This window comes from Lygodium microphyllum, chromosome 7, assembly GCF_053477565.2.
Source record: "Lygodium microphyllum isolate KBCC chromosome 7, Lygodium_microphyllum_v1.1.10, whole genome shotgun sequence".
In the NCBI taxonomy this organism is placed as follows: domain Eukaryota; kingdom Viridiplantae; phylum Streptophyta; class Polypodiopsida; order Schizaeales; family Lygodiaceae; genus Lygodium; species Lygodium microphyllum.
Genome location: NC_141141.1, coordinates 156,739,751 through 156,761,394, shown reverse-complemented (window position 1 = coordinate 156,761,394; position 21,644 = coordinate 156,739,751). Strand labels below are relative to the sequence as shown.

Here is a 21,644-nt window from a genome sequence, read left to right as displayed (position 1 = left end):
CTTGTTTCAAAGAAAGAGAGAGATCTCCAATTAGGTGTGGGACTTGCGTGCTCAAAAGTGAAAAGTAGAGGCCACAAATGACAAGTGGTTATTGAAAATGACAAGTCTAGGGACACTTGTCTCTTCAAAATAACACATGTCCTCTTTTAGATGCCAAATGTCACTTTTTAAAAGAAAAAATCTTCCAAACCTTCTACTCTAAAAATCTCTCAAATGGTTAGGAATTTGAGATAGTTGCTAAAGATAAAATTGTTTCTTGTGAAATTTCGGAGTCTTTGATAGAAACAAAATTTCCATTTGAGCAACTTTCAAAAATAATAACGTTGTAAATTTTAGGAATCGCCAAATTTAGCTTCTAGAGAGCTTTATTATATAGGTTTATCGGCTCATGGTTTGTTTCTTTGATCATGAGCATGTGGTTTCACTTTTTGAAATTACTCATTATATGGGCTTCTAGTCAATGTGACTATTTGAGTGTAAAAGTCTAAGTTATATGAGCTTTTTGGTCAATCTGACCGCTTGACTAAACTTTTAATTTATCTTGGGCATCTTCTCAACGACGGCCGAAGTATAATTATAGGGCATTTTGGCCATTGGCCATCCTTAAATAGAAAGATAAACATTTAATCATTTTTTGAAACACTTAAATAATACAAATCGCTTTTCAAAATACATGAACATCAAATTAATTTGAGCCAATATGTCTTGGAGACAATTAATATACAAAAGGTTTGTTATAATTTTATGCTCACGCGAAGCTCATTGAGGTTCGAGAATCTGTACCATTTTATTCAGGAGCAAATCATGGATTCCAAGTTAGGGGTGGTCTATTATCCCATATAGAATAATGTGGAAGATATCTCCATGAAGCCTTCGTCTCAGGCTTTCATGCTTCATCACATGATGTCTTTGGGTCTTCAGATACTTTGGAGGATTTGAGAGGGGGTGTTAGCTTGCACTATCTTAGCCTTTTATCTCCTAGTTGTGAGCTCAATCAGAGTTTGACAGGGATATGGAAGCTTTGATTGTTTCTGTCCTAGAGAGTCATTTAGTGTGTTCATAGTGGATGATGGATATTTTTCAGGCTTTGTATTTCCTTTTCAGTGGTTGGAGAGTTTGTTTACACTAGACATATGGCGGTCAACATTTTTATGGCCACAAGCATTATTTTATTCATTATTTCTAGGCTGGCAAGTTTTTAGGTATCCTTGGATAACAATTGGTGATTTTGTTGGGTTTGTGGCTATTTATAGCCATCAACTATTGGCCAATCATTCATTCATCTTTTGCAGGTTTAGCAAACTTTAACTTTAAGCACTCTCCTCCATCTCTAGTGTTGCCATTTGTCATCAGTTTGATATGGTGTCCTCAGTGATATCTTAGGCTGTGTGCAGGGACTAATCAGCTTACCTTTCTATTTAGCTTTCATTAAGATTCAGTGTAGATTTATGATTTCCATTCATTTTTGTCATTGCTATTATAGTCTTCTCTTCTCTACGTATTCATGTCTCTCTTCTATTGTGCACTCTTACACCTTCAAAATGACTTTTAATGTCATTGCAAACTTTCTTTTCTCTTCTCTCTATGTGGCATCAAGGAAAGAGTTGGATTTAAGGGTTGCCAGTTTCACATAATAGTGATTGGTTCCAAACTTTGTAAGAGATTGGCTTGGTCAATAGAGAAAGTGGAGACTTGGGAGTGGAGTTTTTGAGTTTATAGCAAGGCCTTCCATCTTTCCGAGGATCGGTCCATTCTCTTGGCTGTACACAAGATCTTGGAATAATGTGAAAAGAAATAACGAAGGAGGTGCCAGCGTTTTTGGGGTCAATTGAGTGTCGACTCATCTCAAATTTCTTGAGGACATTCTAGCTCAAAGTGATAAATTGTTGAATTTTCGAGCTATAATTTATTTTATGCCTTAGTTGCATGCTGTAAATTAGTGTTATTCAGGGTTTCAACACCCCATTGTAAAAAGGAAGGCTGGTTTCATGGTGCCTTCACTGGGATACATTGACTCTCTTGACTAGATGGGCATGAGGCACCTGATTGCAAGCCATAAGAGCCAGCAAAATTGCTAAAATTGCTCTCAGCTGTCACAAGAATTAGCAACCGTGTGTTTATACATTTGTGAAGAATCTCGCTTTGATGATACATCAATCTGAGAAGAGTGCCAAGGCAATCGAAATAATACAATGCCTAATCTTGGAATGGGCACTCATCATGGGCAACATTTCGAAAATGTTGAATTGATCTTGAAGCGAGCACTTCAAGGCCTCATGATACTAAAAATCAGCAAGAAGAGGTAGAAAGACCCCTATAGATTAAAGAAATGGCAATGTACTAATATGGATTGGAGAAATTGGATAGTGTAACCCGTGTAAAAGACCATTTGGTATGTGTGCCCATCAAGGTATAGGGTCTTGCGTAGATGTGCTAGTGGATAAAATGGCAAACCTTGAACTTTAGCATCAAAAGCAATTAGGACTTGCGTACATGATAAAGATCCTCTCTTTACGGTGAGGATGAAATTGGTGGAGCTCAAGCAAGTCAAGGAGAGGCTAGCAAAGTGGAGACATAAAAGCAAAGTTTGGATCTGTTTGGTCCAAGCACAAAAAGGACTCTTCTATCATTTTCTATGCCAAATAGGCTCATTGCAAAGTGCAAGTATTCATATAAGATTTCAAAGTAATGTATTATGAATGCAACTAGAAAGCTTACTCGGTTATTCATTCAATGTACCACTCCTTTCAAAGGTGGGTACCACACAATAGTGGAAGAGGACAATGAGGGCAACTAGTTGCATAGGATGCTAGTGAGAAGGTCTCTTACTTGAGAACATTGCGTATATGAGAGTTGAAGTGGCCTGAAGAGGGAAAAGGCACCCATAAAGAGTCAATAATCAATTGGAGCCCTTGAAGGAAACTTGGGTCAAATATGGATGCACAATTCCATGTGCTAGGTGGTTAGAAAATTTTAAGAGATATGTCTATAATGTCTTGGTGTCTTAATGCAAAGAGACAACGTTCATTTAGGCCATGAGCATCCAAGAGCTTTAATTTGGAGCCACATCCGATTGATCATCATGGACATAGGAGTCTAAAATATAATGCAAGTGGTTACAGATAATGGTAGCAATTGTGTGGTCATGGGATATATGCTTGAGGATGAGTTTTCTACCATCACATGGACTCCATGTGCTTCACATTCCCTTAACTTGCTGATTCAAGATGTTGGCCAAATATCGTGGGTAGACAATCTTCAAGATAGTAAGAAGTATGGTGAGCTTTGTGAAGAAAAGACTAACAATTATGAGCATGTTTAGAGCTAACAACACTCTTAAGCTACTCAAGGCTCGTGTCAAGATTGAGAACCTAGTAGCTATTTTGAAGTAGGGTCTCCCCAACCTTATTGATGTACTTTTAAAGAAAGCCTAGAGTACTTCCCCTCTATGTAGATGATACAAAAGATAGTGTAGATAGGAACAAGGGTATTTACCAATGCCTAGCCTCAAGCCAGTAGCTCTCATTCAAGATATTGCACTTGAATGCAAGAGCCTTTGGAGACTCTCTCTCACTCCATATGAGCTACTCTTGATATACAATGGTTTGTATCAAATTTGGATGGAACCATGCAAGCCTCTCCAACAATAAGTTACCTTGTGTATATATTCAATGCTGATTTTATTATTTATCTAATGTTTAACTTTTATCCATGGCTCATTATTCTTTGCTCAAAATTGTCGCTATGGTATATAATCCATCACCCTCAAGAGTCGAGACGAGATCCATGCAATGTGGAATACATGATGGGATTGGTTTCTCAAACCCAATCCATGATGTTACGTATGAATTGCATCCTCTTTGGCACAACGAGGAGCAATATAGTAACGAGGAGCTTGAGGAGGGTTTCATTGAGTGTGTGTAGCGCATTACAGGTGATAACTTGGACATGATAAGCAGGATAGAGGATAATTTACAAGTATTTGGCAATCATTTTCTTCATTTTGGTTGATCCACTACTGCTAGGTCTCGAGAGAGAACTTTTGCACATAGGAGAAATATGACAGCTGTCCTCATACTTTGGTATGTGACAATTTGACAATCTAATGCAACCTAGGTTTTAATCCTAATATCTTGAGACTTAAATGTTGTTTTGTGCCGAACCTCAATGTCTTAGCTTTGAACAAAACACTATCCTATGTATCCTCTCACAAGATTGCAATTCAAGGCCTTGTGAGAGAAATAGGAACAAATGAGCTTCCTTTCACCTAAAGAACAGAAATGATCTCAAAATGGCCTAGTTGGAGTGCCTAGTTTTTTCTCATTGCAACCTTCAGCTTCTCAAAAAGACATATCTGTCCCTTTAGCCTTTACAAGTGAATGTGGATAAAATTGACATAGAGAAGGTGCATGACATTTTGGAGATTCCATAGGAGTGTATCATCTACTCCTCTACGAGGAGTTGTAAGCACCATTCCATGAGACTCATGGACATAGGAGGGCTAAGAGTGAGCCCTACACGTGTAGCAAAGCCAAAGCTAGAGTTAGAGGCAGATATTACTTCATTGCCCTCTTGGTCAAGAAGAGAGTCCTTAGATAAGGAGATGGAGCATGGGTCCTCAAGGTGCCATAGTGATATCATCCATGTTCTACAATTTGTCATTCTATGATGATAGATGCATATTGGTATTTTATTAGATGATGTTATATGTATCTAGATTCTACTATCATATGTCTTGGACTTGCCACTCAGCATTACGATTCACTTGATATTCTATATTTGAGTTTAGGGCTTATCATTTCAGAATTGTATTATGCATTATGCACTCCTCATGGTCTTTTAGATTTTTATTATCTATGCAGATTGCAACCCTCTTATTGACTCAATGCTCAATTGTTTGTAACTCGATGTTTTACATGCTTCAATCTTGTAATGATCATATATGATATAAGTTGTAACATGCTTGAACTTCATCAATCATGTGATGTGGAGACTTGAAGTTTTTTGTGAAATTTAAGTAAATGGTATTGTGGGCATTGATATATTAAAGTACCTACATATGTATTTAATGCTAAAATCCGAAATTCCACCCCCAATTTTCAAAATTGTCCGAAATTGTGAAAATTTCCAAAGCTCAATGGTATAACGGAAGCACTAGATGCATTATTAAACGTTTCCATTTGCATACTAGGGATCATAGCAATGTGACTATACATGGGATTTTTCATTCCACCAATCATTCCAGGATACATTTGCCCATGCATTCTTGGTTGTACACCAAATATATTTGTGCCATGCATACCAAATGAAATATCATTACTACCTATTGCATGAAACATGGACCTACCTCCAAAGTACCCTGAATGACCCACATTCAAATATATGCTTTGTTGTCCCAATGGCGTAGTATTGACATTTCCAAGAATATCATGCATATGCTGTCCTGCCCCCAATGCAAGCATTTGCATTTGATTATTCATGGCATTAGGTGCATTGTGAGGTTGCATCATCCATGGACATCTTTTATTGTTTGCCCCTTGGTGTACATTGTCCTCAATGAGTACAAACCTTGCTATACTTGAATTATAACAAGCCAAAATGCATGTGCTTTCCCCTTGAGATGAGCACAAGCTCATCTTCTTTAAAAAGATGGTGATGTGCTAGCAAAAAAAACCATTGAACCAGCCTTCAAGGACCCAAAGGGCAATAAATCACATTTTAGCAAACACTCAATTTAGTATAACATTAAATTTAGCAATAAAAATCCACATACACCTGGAGCTAGAGTGCTCTTGCACTATACGACATTTGTTGGCCCCAAAGCTTAGAACTCCTTTCAATATTTCTTTATATTATTGATGTATGCTCAAAATTAGTTACAAATGGTTATATTTTCCACAATTTCTTGGGACATAATTGATCCACAAGTACACAATGCCTTGTTATCTTTAATATTGGTCTCCAACCAAGTATAGAGTGTTCGAAAATACATTTGCCTTGGCATATGTCTTGAGAAGTTCCCATCCAATCTTGGATTGTTCATCTCTTAAATAGAGGGATTTCTTGCAATGAAACTATGAAAATCACTTTCTTCATAACAAAGTTATTTAGAAAGTGCACAAGGCTTGAGATCTTAGAGGAGAAGAGAGGATCTTGGTTCATTGTGTAACTTGCTTTTATAAGCTTTAGATAAAAAATTAGCAACATACCTTGCTTGAAGTAGAGATATAGAGCTACCTAATGGATTCTCCATGTGGAGAGGAAAATGTGGTGTTATAGGGACATGAATTTTTTTGATGCTTTTCTTAGCATTTGATTTAGTTGTTAATTAAATGTGCGGATGTGAGGTACACGTGTTGCGCAAGAAAGTACAATGATGGGCCAAGGACCCCAAGAGATCAGTTGGTGTCAAAGGCAAAAGTTGTATAAGTTATATTGGATAGGTACTAGGTGGTGCTTGGTGTCTGTTTTGGCCTAGGGCGTTTATTTGATCAATAAGTATCTGTGTGATACTAGGAACTAGGCAAAATGAAAGCTACTTTATGGGTCAATTCATGCATAGGACCACTTGGGAGTCAAAATGGCCTAGCCAATTTAATTGTGGATGGCACTACTAATTTTATGGATAGGGGCAAAGGGCTAAATTAATTTTGAGAATTATGAATTTTGAAAATAAATTTAAATAGATGAAAAATGCATCGGGCTGTCAACTGGTGAAACAGGCTATCAAGTGGCGAAACTTTCCCATGCAAGTGGGGAAATGGTTGTTGGAGGCTATTAGAGGGTCATTTCAGCATTGTGGAGGTTGGGAGAGGAGGAGAGAGAGAGAGATGTTGTTGCAATTTTCCAGCCATGGTGATCAGCCCAGCCATTGGAGACTAGCAACGAGTTGCCATTGGCTAGTAAGGAGACCATGGAGGTAGGTGATAGTCCTTGTAGGCTGTCTATAGGTAGATAACAATAATTTTAGGGTGTGTAGGTGTAGGTGGTTGCATGTGGGGTTCTTGTTGTTGGTGGGCTGTAGTCATTCAGACATTTTCAGTAGAGTAGTGGCAACTTTGAGCACTTTCTCGTGATGGAAATCAGAGATTTCTCTCTCCTCTACAAGAAATCTCTGAACAGATTTCAGTCATTTTTAGGCCTTGGTGGATAGTAGTTGTGTTTTTGTTGGAGCGAACCCTAATTTATAGGAGAAATTAGGGTTTATTAGCCACCTCTTGGAAAATCGAAGGCTTAGTGCTTGAAATCAACAACTAGAATTTGAGGAATTGCTAGGAATTTCAAGAAGCCAACCATCTCAATTGGATTTGGGGTTAGATTTGATCTGTAAGGTCAATTAGAGGTCAATTTCCTTTTAGATCAAGGGGCAAACTAATAAGAAGGGTTGGTCATATTTGATAGCAAGATTGAAGGAGATTGGAGCCTAATCTCAGTGTAGTCTATCTAATATTAATAGAAGCTAAAGAAGCATTGCAAGGGGCACTAGATTTTGGGCCAACTAGGAGTCTACTGTTCAAAGATTATTTGGTAACATTTGCATTTGAGTTTATGTGAATTTTATGTTTGCTATAACTAGTGCTTAATTAGGTTATTTACCACCCTATGTGAAAAGGAATGCTGGTTTTAGTTGGCTGCTATTTGGACTTCATACACGTTGTCAACTTAGGCTCTATAGTTGAAACTTGCAATCTTTGCAGTAAAGAAGAGAATAATGCCTGTCTTCAAACTTGTGTTGCTCAAATGAGAGAAGAAGAGACTCCAAATAGCTAAGATCAACTTTCTAAAGGAGAAATTGTGGAGCAAAAATATGCATTACATGCTGATTAGCCTCTTGAACAGCCCCAAAAATGCTCATTTAATGGAAAAACCCTAAAATGGGGAGTGGGTCGAGAGAGTTAAAATGGGGAGAGATTTTAGATTGTTGAGGACAAATAGGTATGCTTACCTTCATTTAGTCTCAATCTCGTTTTAGTAGATTTTAGGTTATTTAGCTTTGCTGTCCACACCCCATTCGTGGAGGACATCTTAGCCAAAGCTGCCCAACATTGTCTTCATCGATCTAGCATCTGTTTCCAACCTCCATTGGGTAGCCTACATCGATTTCTATTGCAATCGCTAATTAGCCACAGTATCTATAGTTGGTGACCTGCTAAACTGTTGCGTTTATGATGCGTTGTTGTTGTATGTCTGCCACATCATCATACTTGCGTTTTTGCTGCTGTCAGCCTGGCCGTGTCATCAAACCTGCATTTTGCTGTCATTAGCCTATCATGTCATCATTAGTAGCTACATTTGTTGCTTTTCTCCCTCCTTTGCCAGTTCGACACTGGTCCGAGGCATCATCCATTACTGCATTTGTTGCATCTTGGCGGCTGCCTTGTTGCATTTCAAGATTTGTTAGGAGTATGACACACTCTCCAGCTCATTGCCTTTGCCTTGGACCTTGAGACACGAGAGTTTGAGGTTCAACATTCATTCCTTGCGTGGTTTGTTTGCTGCATGAGTATTGTATATTTAATATTCATTCACTTTTTTATTCAATGTGTTCATTGTCTTTGAGTTACTCTAACCCTAACTACGTTCTATGTTGAGTTTGTGCTTTGTCATATGCTTTTATTTGCGTTTTTGTGCTAGGGTATTTCTTTACAGTAACTAGCTATTTCTTAATCACAATTTGAATGTGATTAAAGGCTAATAAATCAATGATTGATTAACCATAAATGAGTTGCTCACAGGGCCAAACTAAAGCATTGGGACTTGCTTTACAACTCAAGTGAGTTGCATACTAGGCAAAACTTTAAGTGTTCATTAATTACAAGGTGTAAACTTTCAATTTAATGAAAGTTTTACATTGCACCTTGCTCCCTTTGCATTCCCCTTGCCACATAACTTGTACACTTGTCCATCGCATGCATGTTGTCAAATCCTTCACTGTCAGTGTAATGGTCACCATGCCAAGAGCTAGGGGTACCAAAATGAAAGTTCATTTTTACAACAATCTTGGCGAAGTCTACTTAAATATAAAGCCATTCTCAGCCAAACATAATCACACAATAAACCAAATCTAGCTAACAATGTGCTACTTGTTTATAGATTCACTTGTCTGACTCTTGTATGCCTTTTAGCATTGGAAAGTGTTTTGTAAACTAGGATTCTAAAGTATCGAAAAACTCTTGATTTTAGCCTCCCACTTAAATCAAAATCTAATATGGTCGAGCTTCAGGTCTGCACAAAACTCCAAGGGGGTACAAGGGAGTGACTCATGTTGCACATATGTAGAATCTCATTACTACACAATGGCCATTTTGTACTATCAAGATACATGGATATGCTCAAGGGTTCTATATTCTTGACCAGCCTTGGATAGTATGTACTTAGAATCATAGAAAAATAAAAAAGGTTCTCTTCAAGATGCTTGGATATACTCGGTGACTCAAGTTGACATCTAACTTACTGGAGGCACAATACAAAGTGGATTTGTGCCCTATGTCTAGTGTTCTTAGACCAAACCTTTGACATCTAAACCATCAAGACATCCCCACGGGCCAATGGGCGAATGGCACCTAACCATTGTTTTTAGGTTTATTTGGCATCTCAACCTTTCTATTTGTTTGCATTTTTTTCCCTTTTCTCTAGCTGTCACTTACTTAATTCTTTGCTCACTCAGAAATCATTTGTGCCCAAAGCCAAAATAATTCAGCAATACCAGAAATTCCTCCTTGCATGAAAGTAAAAGAGGATATACGCTTGGATGCCACTGTCACAATAAAAATCATAATGCTGCTGATTTCACAGCTTAATTCCAGCGATTGGGCATCAATAATATTCACATTATTCAACATTAATAAAACCTGAACCTAATCAGAGACATGGTAGCCCAAAAGGTGCACACCAACACGAGAGTATTTCTAACCAACCTATGTGCAAGTCTATGTAGGATTTAATGAACAGAGCAAGATCACACAAGCAAACAAGCTCCAAGCATGACCTTACATAATTCCATTCGCTTTTGCATGTGTTTTACTCTGCAATTGCTGCAAACAGTGAGATCCCATGATGAACAGTACGTCAAAACTACTTACACAAAATGGACAATTCTTAACATATGGTCCTATTCATATTATTGCAAGGATTCTCACAGCTTGGATAGTTGATATTCTATTTTGCTTTCTCATTTAAAAAGTTTTACCACTTCAGGGCAAAGCAGTTTGTTAACTTTCTTGTTTACTTTTATTAATCCATTTGGGAACTTAAAAGCTGCATAGTACTATGCAGTTCAATGTAGCTAATCAGATAATTTCATTCACAGGTCGGAAAAGATGCTCATGGAACATTGATACGTGATGCTCTATCATCTTCTGGTGTAAGACTTGAACATCTCAATTCAGTTTCTGTCTCCACAGGCCATGCTGTTGTCATGCTACAACCAGGTGGCCAGAATTCGATTATCATTGTAGGAGGAGCAAATGTGTCCTGGCCAAGGTTAGAGGACAACATAAGCCGGTTTCAAGTAAGCACGCAACAGTTGATTCGGAGAGCTGGGGCTGTTCTTTTACAAAGAGAAATTCCAGATGCTGTAAACCTTGAGGCTGCTAAGGTAAAGCTCAATTTCCTTTTTAAGCCTTCTCTGTGAAAAATGGAGGTTGGTTTGTATGAGGTGTCAAACTTGTATCCACCTATGTGAATCTCAAATTCACCAGATGCATGATGTAAACATTGATTGCTCTTATGTTTTAAGATTGCCAGGAGTGCTGGTGTACCTGTCATAATGGATGCAGGAGGTGCAGAAGCACCAATTCCTGAGGATCTTCTTCAGTGCATTACAGTACTCAGTCCAAATGAAACAGAACTCGCACGTTTAACAGGAACAACAGTCGAAACTCTTGATGATGCTATCCATGCTGCAGAAAGATGTCAAGAGATGGTATGCTTTGGCACTTCAACAGTGACTTTATTTCTGTACCTGCTGCTTGAGAAAATATCTAACTGCATATATAGTTTTCAAGCCATGACCGGGCACCTTCTCTAATGCGGATGGATCTAAGTGCAGGGCGTAAAGCAAGTTTTAGTGAAGTTAGGGGAAAAGGGTGCTTTTCTCTTGACTGAAGATGGGAAGATTCTTGTCCAACCTGCATATCTGGCTCCGATTGTCCTTGATACTACAGGTGCTGGTGACACGTTTACTGCTGCATACAGTGTGGCTTTTGTGGAAGGTCAATCATTGGCCGATTGCCTCCAGTTTGCAAGTAAGTAGAGAGAGACAGTAATGCATTTCGAATACCATGAAAGAAAGAGGCCATGTTGTGCGTTCAACATTGTATATGTCAATATTGCATTTTCTGGGATTCTTTCTAATGAAGGTTTTTCTTTAAAAAGTGCTCATTAGTGAGAGAATCAATTATATAGAAGTTGGTCTTTGCATGGAGTAGCTTTCATAAGATAAATTTGATATTACTGTGATTTTCTATCATGTCAGAATATCAGTCATGTCTTTGATAAATGTGTATGTGGGGTTTAATTCAGCTAACATTCAGGGGAATGCTTCCCAGTTGTTGTAATATGAGAGAGAGAGAGAGAGAGAGAGAGAGAGAGAGAAGAAACACATTACGAAAAAAAAAAAGAGAGAAGAAACACCCTGCACTCTGCCTGCGGGGCACCTAGCCCTGACCTGGGAGACTGGGCTGTGACCTGCCCTGTGTGCAGACCCATTGCCCCTGCGCACAGCAACAGAGCATGGAAAGAGAGTGAAAGAAAGACGAAGAGAGGGCAGCTGCAGAGAATCACAGTGACCGAGAACGAAAGAGTGAGAGGGCCTGTGCGCCGGCTGAAATCAAGGCATTGACCATGCTAGAGTTGAATACTGTCTTTATTGATCAGGTCGTGTATCCTTTGGGGCCTGACTCAGATACAGAGGAGGTGAAAGAAATGGTTCCTTGCATTGAAATAATGGCATGTTGTCCCGAGGTGCAGCCATGCTCTGAGGTTCAGCCATTTGGCAAGCTCCCCTGGCTGCTGACGATTCCGAAGAGTTGGATTGGGAACACTTGCTGGAGTTTGCTAGTACGTTGTTAGGTGAATTGCGAATCCTTTCTAGATTAGGACAAAGAGGACGTTCTGGATGCCATTGTGGATACTAAGACTGTGATGCATTCTTTTTCATCCTTTTATGAAAGAGGGGCCATCCTCTTCTTCACTGGTAGGATTATGGTGAGTTTCGCTGCACTCCATTTTGCAAGGGGATTCTCTGGAAGAAATCTTTGTTGGCCAACGAGGCTTTTATGAAGTGATGCTCAAATTGGCAAGGTATCAAGATGATCTTTTGGCTAGAGTTCCTTTGTTTTTTGATTGATGTTTGGTTCATGTTGTGGCTTGGAGGCCGTTGGTGGATTTCCAATGTTTGCTTTAGCAGGAATGCCGGGTTTGGGTTGAAGTGGAAAGTTGTCTTGTAGTATATTAGCCCTTGCTTAAAGATACTATGAGAGAGATTGGCATTGTTTTGGTTCCCCTCATCTTGCAGGCTACCAATCGCAACCGGCATGTGCATGCTATGGGATCATGGATGCCTCACGCAAAAGGCCCAGCCGGTTGTGCCTAAATTGTCTGTCCTAGAATATCTTGTTGAGATATGGAGCTCCACTCGTGATACGCCAGGGTGACCGTTGTGTATTTATGTCACCGACTTGTCAGTTGCAGATGCGGTTGGTACACCGCCCCTGAATAATAGCTACATGATAGCTATCCTTATCTACTCTAGTTCGTGGCTCAGTTAGTATGCCACCTTAGTTAGTTGAGTTTGGTTTGAGACCCATATCTAGGGTTCTTCTATTTCTTTGTACTTGAGTTCTTTTGGCTTCCACAACTAAGAAGAGGAAAACTGTTTTCAGCCTCCACCCTTGTGTGTATTCCCCCATTGTGCAAGCAAGAAAGCTACAAGTGAGACTCCTTCCTTCTCTCCCACAATCTTGACATGGTATCAGAGCCTTGTTCGTGGTAAGGAGCTCAAGAAAGCAAGCCAAGCTCGCGGTGTTCTGGTAAGAGGAGCAGTGTTGCTTTCATTTTCTGTTTTGGGAGCAGATCTCTGCAGGTAGCACAGCCGGAAAGTGCAGGAGTGCATTGTCTCAGGTTGAGACGCCCTTCGCGGTGAAGCAAAAGGGCAGTATATGCTGCGGGTGAGGGCTTTAGCTCTCGGCGACCTTATTTTTTTGATTTGAGGCCATTTCGGGGCCTGTTTTGGAGGCGGAAGTTTTCTGCACGCACTCAGGAAAAGGCCCAGTTTTATGCTGTGCAGCCACTGTTCTACAGGTCGGTGAATAGTTACTGTAAAAATTGCATTGTATGCTTGTGCGCAGAGACATTGGGAGTTACAGAATCATCCCTGTTGCCTGTTGATGCAAAATCGTCACTAGGAAGTGACTGTGTGGTCAAATACCACTTTCGCCAGTTTTGCAGATTTTCCCTTGTGAGGGTGAAGCTGTGGTTTTTGCAGTGACAGAATTTTTTGCAGTCTTCTGTAATGGCATCTGATTCTCTTTCACAGATTGTCACTGAAAAGCTTGACAAGAACAACTTTCAAGCATGGAAGTTTAGAATGACGAATTTCCTTATGAGAAAAGGATATTGGGAATTTGTTGCAGGAAATGAAGAAGAACCAGTTCTTCCTGATGTTTCCAATCAACAGCAAATGCAGGCATTTAAAGCATGGCATGAGAGAGCCAGGAAAGTTATGTATTGGTTGTCTATCAGCATTTCAGACTCTATGATTGTGCATATTCAGGATGCAAGTACGCCAAAGGAGGCATGGGATACTTTGTCAAAAATGTATAGCACAAATACGCAAGCCAGGAAAATGCAGCTCAAGCAAGAGTTGCACAATGTGCAAAGAGAAAATATGAGCATCAACGACTACCATATGAAGGTGAAGAAGATTGCAGATGCACTTGCTTCCATTGGGTCACCAGTGGAAGATGATGATTTAGTTTCTGTGACCTTGAATGGTCTAGGAAATGATTATGCACAGTTTCGGACATCCATTTCAGTTCGTGAAAGATTTCCTGATTTTGAGGAGTTGATTGCTCTTCTAATTTCTGAGAAACAGAGAAATGGTGGTGCATCTTCTTCAGGAGGAACTTCAAAAGAAGCTGTCTTCTACTCAAATGCTGGAAGAGGTAGAGGCAGAGGTAGAGGAGGCCGATTTGGAGGCCGTAGTAGAAATCAGAATATGCAGCAAACTCAAGAAAACCAGTCCTATGGAGGAGGACGTGGTAACTCTAGAGGCAGGGGGAGCCAAAGAGGTCGTGGTGGATGGCAAAGAGGTCAAAACGCAAACAGTAATGTTGAATGCTACTACTGTGGTAAAATGGGTCATATGGCTAAAGACTGCTATAAAAAGCAGAATGACATCATGAATGGAAAATTGCAACAAGGGAATTATGCATCTTCTAGCAGACAGGGTGATGACAGAAATGAGTATTTGTTCATGGTGCAGCACATGAACAATTCTGTGACAAGTGCAGAAGAAAGCAATGATGTATGGTATGTTGACTCAGGTGCATCAAACCACATGACAGGTCATGCAGAATGGATGGAGGATGCAAGGAAAATGGAGAAACCAGGATTTGTGGAGACTGGTGATGATAGTGCACATTCTATTGTGCAGATTGGAAAAATTCCCTTGTCTATGCAGGATGGGAAAAAGAAATACCTGTCCGATGTATTTCATGTCCCGAATATTATCAAGAATCTGGTTTCTGTCGGTCAAATGGTTGAACATGGCTTGCAGGTCAGATTTAATCCTCATGGATGCTTTGTTGAGGATATGAAAAATAAAGGTCGCTTGATAGCAAAAGGAAAGAAGAAGGGCAGAATGTTTACGTTGGATGCAGACATGTCTGAATTGAGTGCAGCAATGTTTGCACATGGGACCGGTATAGTTGCAGATATTGATATCTGGCATAAACGCATTGGTCATGTTAATGTACAGCGACTTAAATCAATGCAGGCCCAAAATATTGTTGCAGGATTGTCAAAATTCAAGGTTGCAGAAATGCATAAGGTATGTGAAGCCTGTCAGTTTGGAAAACAGGCAAGGAAACCATTTCCTAGACATGTTCAAGAGAGTGAGAAGCCATTGGAATTAATCCACTCTGATGTGTGGACTACTAAAGCTGCATCTCTTGGAGACTGTCATTATTTTGTCACTTTTATTGATGACTATAGCAGAAAAGTTTGGGTGTATTTTATGAAAAAGAAAAGTGAAGTTTTTGGGCATTTCAAAACCCTTAAAGCTATGGCTGAAAAAGAAATAGGTCTGCAAATAAAATGCCTGAGGTCAGATGGAGGGGGAGAGTACCTCTCAAATGAGTTTGCAAAGTTCTTGCAGGAGCATGGCATAAAGTAGCAATATTCATGCAGTTATACCCCACAACAAAATGGAATTGCAGAAAGGAAAAACAGGCATATTGGAGAGGTATCTTGTGCCATGCTCAATGAAAAAGACTTGCCAGATTTTTATTGGGCTGAAGCAGTTGCTACAGCAGTCTACATAATGAACATGACTCCCACTGCAGCAATACATGGAATGACTCCAGAGGAGAGGTATACTGGTAGGAAACTAGATATTTCTCATTTGAAAATTTTTGGTTGCATTGCCTATGTACATGTGCCAGATGAGCTGAGATCCAAGTTGGATCCAAAAGCTGAGAAGTGCATCTTTATTGGTTACTCTCTGCAGCAAAAAGGGTATAGATGCTATAACCCTTCTACTCGTAAGTTTACAGTGAGCAGAGATGTTGTTTTTGATGAGATGAGTAGCTGGTATAAACCAGTAAATGTGATTGATGATGTAGATGCACAAAATGGTAATGCTGCACAGAATTCACAGCAGCAGTCACAAAATATTAGTGGACCTGGAGCGTCCTCTAGCAGTGGTTCACATTCTTCGCCATGGACAGGCAGATTGAGATCAGGAGAATCTTCTCAAAGTAATGCAGATAGTGGTATGCAGGTATCACGAAAAGGAAAAAAGAAGGTTGATCAGCCCATGTTTGATGTGAATGCAGGTCACTCTTATGTGGATGGTGAATCCAGTGGCTCAGAACAGAGCATTGATGATGAGTTGGGTATTCCTTCTATTGTTAGATCTGGAGTAAGGAAGACCAGGGATGTTTTGAGAGCACCTGGGAGTGAACCCACTTTGCGCAGATCTACCAGAGTTAGGTATCCTGTGGATAGGCTGAAATATGATGGATTTATAGCCATTCACTATGCATATATGGTCAAGGTGATACAGGAACCAGAACCCACTTCTTTTGAGCAAGCCATGGGAAAAGAAAAATGGGAGAAAGCCATGGATGAAGAAATGGAGGCCTTGGAAACAAACGCTACATGGGAATTGGTACCTTTGCCTAAATGTAAGAATGCAATTGGCTGTAAGTGGGTTTATAAGGTGAAGCACAATGCTGATGGTTCTGTGAATAGATACAAGGCAAGATTAGTAGTCAAGGGGTATGCACAAACATATGGCATTGACTATGAAGAAACATTCAGTCCGGTTGCAAGGATGGCAACTGTAAGAGCAGTCATTGCTATGGCTGCATCAAAGGGATGGTCTTTACATCAGATGGATGTAAAGAATGCCTTCTTGCATGGTGATTTGCAAGAAGAGGTCTATATGGAGCAGCCACCAGGTTATGTGCATGCTGTTCATCCTGAGTTTGTTTGCAGGTTGAAGAAAGCTTTGTATGGCTTGAAGCAAGCACCTAGAGCATGGTCTAACAAGATAGGACAGTATCTTGTCATTATTGGCTTTCAGATTTCCAAGGCAGATTTCTCACTTTATGTGAGAAAAACAGAGAAAGGTATTATGATACTTGTCATTTATGTTGATGATTTGATTATGACAGGTGACAGTGATGAAGATATCCTTCATGTGAAAATGCTATTGAAGCAGAAGTTTGAGATGAAGGATTTGGGAGAGCTGCGTTATTTCTTGGGCATTGAGGTGATTAGATCACCAAGTGGGATACAGCTCTTGCAGAGGCAGTATGGATTGGACATGCTGTCCAAATATGGGATGATAGGCTGTAAGCCTATTTCAGTTCCTTTGGAGCAGAATGTGAAGTTGAGCGCAGATGCAGGTGAGCTTCTGGAAGACCCTACTATGTACAGACGCATAGTAGGAAGCTTGATTTATATGACTATTACCAGGCCAGATTTGAGCTATGCTGTTGGATTGGTAAGTCAGTTTATGCAGGCTCCAAGGAAACCACATTTGGATGCGGCTAGACGCATACTCAGGTATGTGAAGTCCACATTGCAGTATGGACTATTTTATGAGACTGGGGTTCAGATACAGTTGCATGGATACACTGATGCTGATTGGGCTGGTAGTATTTCTGATAGACGATCTACCAGTGGATATGTGTTCTCTTTTGGGAGTGCTGCAGTCACTTGGAGCAGCAAGAAACAGCCTACAGTTGCCTTGTCGAGCACAGAGGCTGAGTACAGGGGTGCAGCAATGGCTTCATGTGAGGTAGCTTGGTTGCATAAGCTACTTTATGATATGCATTAGTCTACAGATGGGCCAGTTGTCATTTATTGTGACAACATGAGTAGTATACACTTGGCAAATAACCCAGTCTATCATGCTAGAACAAAGCACATTGAGGTGCATTATCACTATGTGCGAGAGAGGGTTTTACTAGGTCTTATTGATCTAGTTTATGTCAGCACAGAGGATCAGGTAGCTGACATATTCACGAAGGCATTGGGCGCAGAGAAGCTGCGCAAGTTCAGAGACCTGCTTGGTGTGCAGGAATTGGGATTGAGCTCGAGGGGGAGTGTTGAGATATCGAGCTCCACTCGTGATACGCCAGGGTGACCGTTGTGTATTTATGTCACCGACTTGTCAGTTGCAGATGCGGTTGGTACACCGCCCCTGAATAATAGCTACATGATAGCTATCCTTATCTACTCTAGTTCGTGGCTCAGTTAGTATGCCACCTTAGTTAGTTGAGTTTGGTTTGAGACCCATATCTAGGGTTCTTCTATTTCTTTGTACTTGAGTTCTTTTGGCTTCCACAACTAAGAAGAGGAAAACTGTTTTCAGCCTCCACCCTTGTGTGTATTCCCCCATTGTGCAAGCAAGAAAGCTACAAGTGAGACTCCTTCCTTCTCTCCCACAATCTTGACATATCTTCACTGCACTTTTGCTTGAAATGTTATGCTTTTGCAAGGCATTGTTTTTTTTGTAGACAATTGGGCCACTCCATGGCTAAATGTCGAAAGAAGGCCTTGGATGGGGGATTGGCTCCGCTAGTCAATGAAGATCTTATGGTTGATGGCCCTGAAGCAAACGAGACCCTTGTGCTCATTAATGTGGATAAAGGGAAACAACCTATGTAGACTTTGGACCAACCTGATGAAGATTGGGCTTAATGGATATAATCTTTGATTATTCATAAGATTTATATATACAACTATTTGTATCATTTTGAGTGTCCATCTAGCTATTGGAGAATTTGGGTTTATACATTTCAACATTCCTCCTAAATGTGGATTGTCCACATGAAGGAGATTATACATCATATCTAATATAAACTATATATATTTTGGGGTTTTGCCAAGGATATACACCCCAAGCTAAGCGAGAAGATGGTAGACTTCTCTCCACACCAGTTGGGCTGCCTTGCATGACCAAAGACAATGCTTTGGAGCCTCCAAGCGTTGCTGAGGCTCCAAAGCAATGTACTAGGTTTTGCCAACAACACTTAGTTGACCACTAGGGGCTTGCCCGTCGAGGAGAGGCGGATGGTGCTCTAGTAGGTCAACTTCAGCCAAACTATTGGGCTATTGTGATGTCCAGTGCCACTTGGAAACCAAGGTACTTGATTATCTGACTTGTATTTACCCATCTGAAACCCAAGTGGAGTTCTCATTGACTGCTAGAATCTAGGTTTGTAAGAAAACCAATTCACTTGCACTGATTGATTTTGGTATGTGTTGCCATACAAAACGCCTCTAGTGCGAGTCTCGCTGTCTCCAGCATCACCTCATCATCCTCAATATAGAGCATTGTGCCATTTGTATACTATGTATGAGTCCAATAGCTCTATCTTTACAAACAACATGCAAGGTGTGTGATTGGGGGGTAGCATGGAGTGGTGAACTAGTTGTTGGTGACAGCCAAGGGAGGTGGCAGAGCCAGCAATGCAGCTAGGGGGGGTGAGTGACATCAAGTGGATGAGCAAGCAATGGTAACAAGTGGAACAAGGGGCAAGTGAAGGAGGGAGTGACAAGATGCAGTAGTGAGGCGATGTGGGAGGGGGTGGTGACTCATGAGGCAGCAAAGTGCAGCAAAGGAGTGGTTGCAGGTGAGACAATCCTGGCAACCCCATCCAACACTACAGATGGCAGGGGGTAGTGGTAGGTTGTTTAGTGGCAGGAGATTCTAGGGATGGTGGAAGGCAATGGGACTGCCAAGCAATAAAAGGCAAGGTCGGAAGGTGGTTGAAAAGGCTTTGGCGGAGTGAACAGGCTTAAGACAATGGGACAGCCCTACTTGTAATATTTGTTTTATTCCCTTAATTTGGGGTTTTGGCCTTCTTTGGGCTGATTTGAGCCTCATTGGGCTTGGGCGATTCTTAAGTTGATACCCATTTGATTGTTTCTTTCATGTTTTTCATTTGGATGGCCATTGGGTCTTTTTTAAGGACCCCTTAAGTTTTGAGGTGTTTGTTATTGAGAACTTCGTCTTGTTAGTTTTCCTTGGACACTATTATCTTGTTCTCTTGTTGGCTTGAAATTCAAAACCTTTTTTTTTCTGAATTGTTTGCTTTCTTTGAGAAAGCAAAAGTGAAGAAGGTTAAATCAAGTTAAAGTTATGGTAATTGGGTAGAGTGATTTATGGTTGAATGGAGTAGTGGCCAAGGAAAATTTTGCAAATAACTTTAAGAGTTTGGCAGCTTTGTGCGTGGGAATAGCCTGTAAGTTCTTAGTTAGGTTTCCACACCACCTTAGTTGATGATATATGAAGTGATTGCTAAATATTGTAGGTCATTGATAGTGTTCATATGTGTATAATAGTGGTGAAGGTGTTTTTTGTTTACAATATTATGTGCCGAAGCAATTATATGTGCTAGAGCTATTGAACAATTAGGAATTAGGAATAGTGTTTATTAATATGTGTGCTTCAAATTAGATTTAATTATCAATAATTATTGTAATAGTTTTACTGATCCATAAGTTTGTTGATTGTAATTGTTGTTATGTGGATTGTCAATTATAGAAGGTGATGCAATATCATCGATTCGATAAACAATAGATAGTACCCAAATCTACTATTTGAAGCCCATGACACTACCCGTGAGCCACATTCACTTTTTGTGGCCTTATGTTGTTGCCTAATCCAACAATCCCCTTAGCTCCAAGCCTTTGTTGGGTTGCCCACATAATGACAGTGCGCTCTTGTATTCTCACCTAAGGCTATCCACATTTACCTTATTTAGTAGGTAATCACGCACTATGTGAAAATCAATGATGTGGGACAACCTTGGAACCCAAACGATTTGGCATTGTTGGGTGGTATGTCAATAAAGCAAGTCGACAAGTATGGGTGGTTGAGGTGGATATCTCCATGTTAAGGAATTAAGTAGGACGATAGCTTGTAGGTGGTGGTGTTAGAAATAGTTGGCTATGGAGGAAAGAGAAATGAGAGACAATAGACAGTAGACAGCGTGAGCTGAAGAGTGTATCAGCTCAAGAGTGAAACAACACAATGAAAGTACAAAGTACAACTAAGGTCTAAGGTTGACCTAACCAACCTCCCATACCCTAACTAGAGTTTGATTAACTTAACTCTAGAGCATAGTGTCATCCCATTTAAAGTCCTAAGATACATTACACTTTGACACTTTAGTAAGTGTCCACACCGCACAAATTAGATCAGGCATTGCCTAGAATTGGCAAATTCTAACACCCCCTATGGTTTCAATGTGATGAAGTACAAGGATCATCAATCATCAAAGGGTATAACTTCAAGGACTTGTGGAAAGCCTCAAACTTCTAATGTGGTAAAGCCTTGGTAAAAATGTCTGCAACATTTTCTTGTTTGGGAAGATACATCAAGTTGATCTCTCTTGCATAAGACCTCTTTGACATAGTGATACTGAATCTCAACTTGTTCCATGTGAGCATGAAACATAGGATTTCATGCTACTATAATAGCACTTTGATTGTTTGAGAGAATGTTTGGAGGACCCTCCAATGAAATCTGTAGATCAACTAACAATCTATGCAGCCACACATATTCAACTCTTGTTGTGAAGGCTGCCCTGTACTTGCCATCACAAGACGAGGTGGCCACTATAGGTTGTTTCTAACTAAGCCATGAAATGCATGAATGGCCCAAAAAGAAACGATATCCACTAGTAGACTGTCGAGTATTTGAGTCTCTAGCCCAATTTGAATCGCCGTAAGCCTTAGCTGTAAGTTTCCCCCCTAAGAAATATCAAGGCATATGTTTGAGTATCTTGCAAGTAACGGGAGATCTACTTAAGAGCTTGCCAATGAATTGTATGTGGGTTGTGCATAAACTTGCTCACGTGAAATACTGCAAATTGTATTTTAGGCCATGTGTTGCAAAGATA

At 40.2% G+C, this 21,644-nt stretch overlaps 1 protein-coding gene across 2 annotated transcripts in view; it reads left to right on the top strand.

The window, feature by feature from the left end:
• Positions 1–21,644, top strand: part of LOC148034127 (pfkB-like carbohydrate kinase family protein) — a 33,406-nt gene that overhangs the window by 3,818 nt on the left and 7,944 nt on the right. For both annotated transcript variants that reach the window (XM_087682153.1, XM_087682152.1), the window contains 3 exons: positions 10,310–10,597; positions 10,739–10,924; positions 11,051–11,246. In XM_087682153.1, the coding sequence (XP_087538279.1) occupies positions 10,310–10,597; positions 10,739–10,924; positions 11,051–11,246 (670 nt within the window). The remainder of the gene's footprint in view (positions 1–10,309; positions 10,598–10,738; positions 10,925–11,050; positions 11,247–21,644) is intronic.